This window comes from Etheostoma cragini, chromosome 22, assembly GCF_013103735.1.
Source record: "Etheostoma cragini isolate CJK2018 chromosome 22, CSU_Ecrag_1.0, whole genome shotgun sequence".
In the NCBI taxonomy this organism is placed as follows: domain Eukaryota; kingdom Metazoa; phylum Chordata; class Actinopteri; order Perciformes; family Percidae; genus Etheostoma; species Etheostoma cragini.
Genome location: NC_048428.1, coordinates 22100403 through 22102430, shown reverse-complemented (window position 1 = coordinate 22102430; position 2028 = coordinate 22100403). Strand labels below are relative to the sequence as shown.

At 41.4% G+C, this 2028-nt stretch overlaps 1 protein-coding gene across 1 annotated transcript in view; it reads left to right on the top strand.

Moving 5' to 3' along the window:
* Positions 1–2028, top strand: part of LOC117938304 (sodium channel protein type 2 subunit alpha-like) — an 81520-nt gene that overhangs the window by 9949 nt on the left and 69543 nt on the right. Inside the window, exons 6-7 of the mRNA XM_034862825.1 lie at positions 529–539; positions 655–805. Of these exons, the coding sequence (XP_034718716.1) occupies positions 529–539; positions 655–805 (162 nt within the window). The remainder of the gene's footprint in view (positions 1–528; positions 540–654; positions 806–2028) is intronic.

The following is a 2028-nucleotide window of genomic DNA, read 5'->3' as shown; positions in this document are numbered from 1 at the left end:
AGATAGGAGAGACAGAAAGAAGGAAAGACAGAAAGACAGAGACAGATAGAAAGATAGAAGGAAAGACAGAGAGAAAGACAGACAGAAAGTCCGACAGATAGAAAGATAGGAGAGACAGAAAGACAGAAAGACAGAGACAGATAGAAAGATAGAAGGAAAGACAGAGAGAAAGAGACAGAAAGACAGACAGAAAGACCGACAGATTGAAAGATAGGAGAGACAGAAAGAAGGAAAGACAGAGACAGATAGAAAGATAAAAGGAAAGACAGAGACAGAAATAAATAAACTCAGTAGTCAAAGCATTACTGTAATAAATCCCCATACAGCCACTATAGTACTGTAAATAGTACAGTAAACTACTGTATTTTTACTTTTTTTTTTCTAATGTTTTGTGTAATTGTTTTGCAGTTTACATAAAAACATAGAATACTATAAATGGACGTACGGTACCTTTACTGTGAAAAACAACTCACAGGAACTTACTGTAAATCTTACGCTAAATTTCTTACAGTGTGCTCTTTTCTCCAGTTTATATCCGTGTGAGCAACTTTTGCCCGACTGCCTTTCCCGTCTTAGACGTCGATGTCTCTGTCTCTAGTGTCTCTCTCTCTCTGTCTTCTGTCCTCTGTCCCTCTGTCCCTCTGTGTTGCTCAGTGTGTCACACCCCTCTGTGTGTGTCTGTTCTTGTGCTTGTGTCTCCCGCCTCGTTGCAGATATGTGACTGAGTTTGTGGACCTGGGTAATGTGTCAGCCTTAAGGACCTTCAGGGTGCTGCGAGCGCTCAAAACCATCTCTGTCATCCCAGGTGAGGAAGCCAGACGCAGGGGCGCGAAGACCAAACGCACCCCGAGCCTGCTGGGAAAACTGAAATCAGTGTTTGAAATCTCATCCTGCATACTACCTGTCTATACACGATCCGTTCTGCACATGTGCAGATGATAATCACGATGTACGAGGATTTACGACACTGCACGATCTGTTCCACAGTAGCGGTCTGCTGTTAGCCGCCACCGGGAAGCTAACGACGCTAGTTTAGCTAACAGCTAACTCAGCTAACCGCTAGCTGACTGCTTGATTCAGCCTAAAATAACGTTACTCAAACTAAACAGCGGGGAAAGCAGCTCCAGCAAAATTAAGACTTTACAGTAATAACAAAGACAAGCATTGGTGATTGTATTTTAAATGAGCACAAGTAAAGTAGAACTGACAGCTGTTGTATATTTAAACGGTTATTTTAACCTTTGAGGGTCTTTTACACGCTGTCTCAGCTAGCAGTTAGCCGAATTAGCTGTTAGCTAAATTAATGTTAGCTTTGCGGTGGAGGCGAACAGACTTTCTTTAACTGTCTATTGGAACAGATCGTGCAGTGTTGTAAATCCTCGATCATCATTACATCATCATGACATCATCATGACATCATCATGACACCATCATGACATCATCTGCGCATGTGCAGAACGGATTATGTACCGACACTACCTACAGAAAAGAATCCGCTCTTTCACGTACCCTTTGACTGCACATGCACATACACATTCATATAAGTGCACATGGGTAGTATGCAGAAAGGGGAATCTTCCTTTATGATTGGTTGTGCGCAGACATCAGAGGCTTAGCAGACCACGACAATGAGCCATGATTGGCTTCTAATGCCGAATAACGGGCTCACTTTTTAATTTATATTAAAAAGAAAAATATTCATGTTTTTCAAAAAACAACAAATAGGCAATTCCGCATCTTTTTGGACTTATTACTATTAAATCTGTGTTTAAAATGTTCGAAAAGATAGAGCAGATAATGCAAAAATTACAAACTTTAAAGACAAAGGCGTCTTTTTGACAAGAAAATGTTGACTAGGGTGCCATACACTCCCATTCATTTAGCCGTCTAGCGCCATAGACTCCCATTCATTTAGCCGTTTAGCTCTATAGACACCCATTTATTTAGCCCTCTAGCGCCATAGACTCCCATTCATTTAGCCCTCTAGCTCCAGAGACTCCCATTCATTTAGCCGTTTAGCTCCATAGA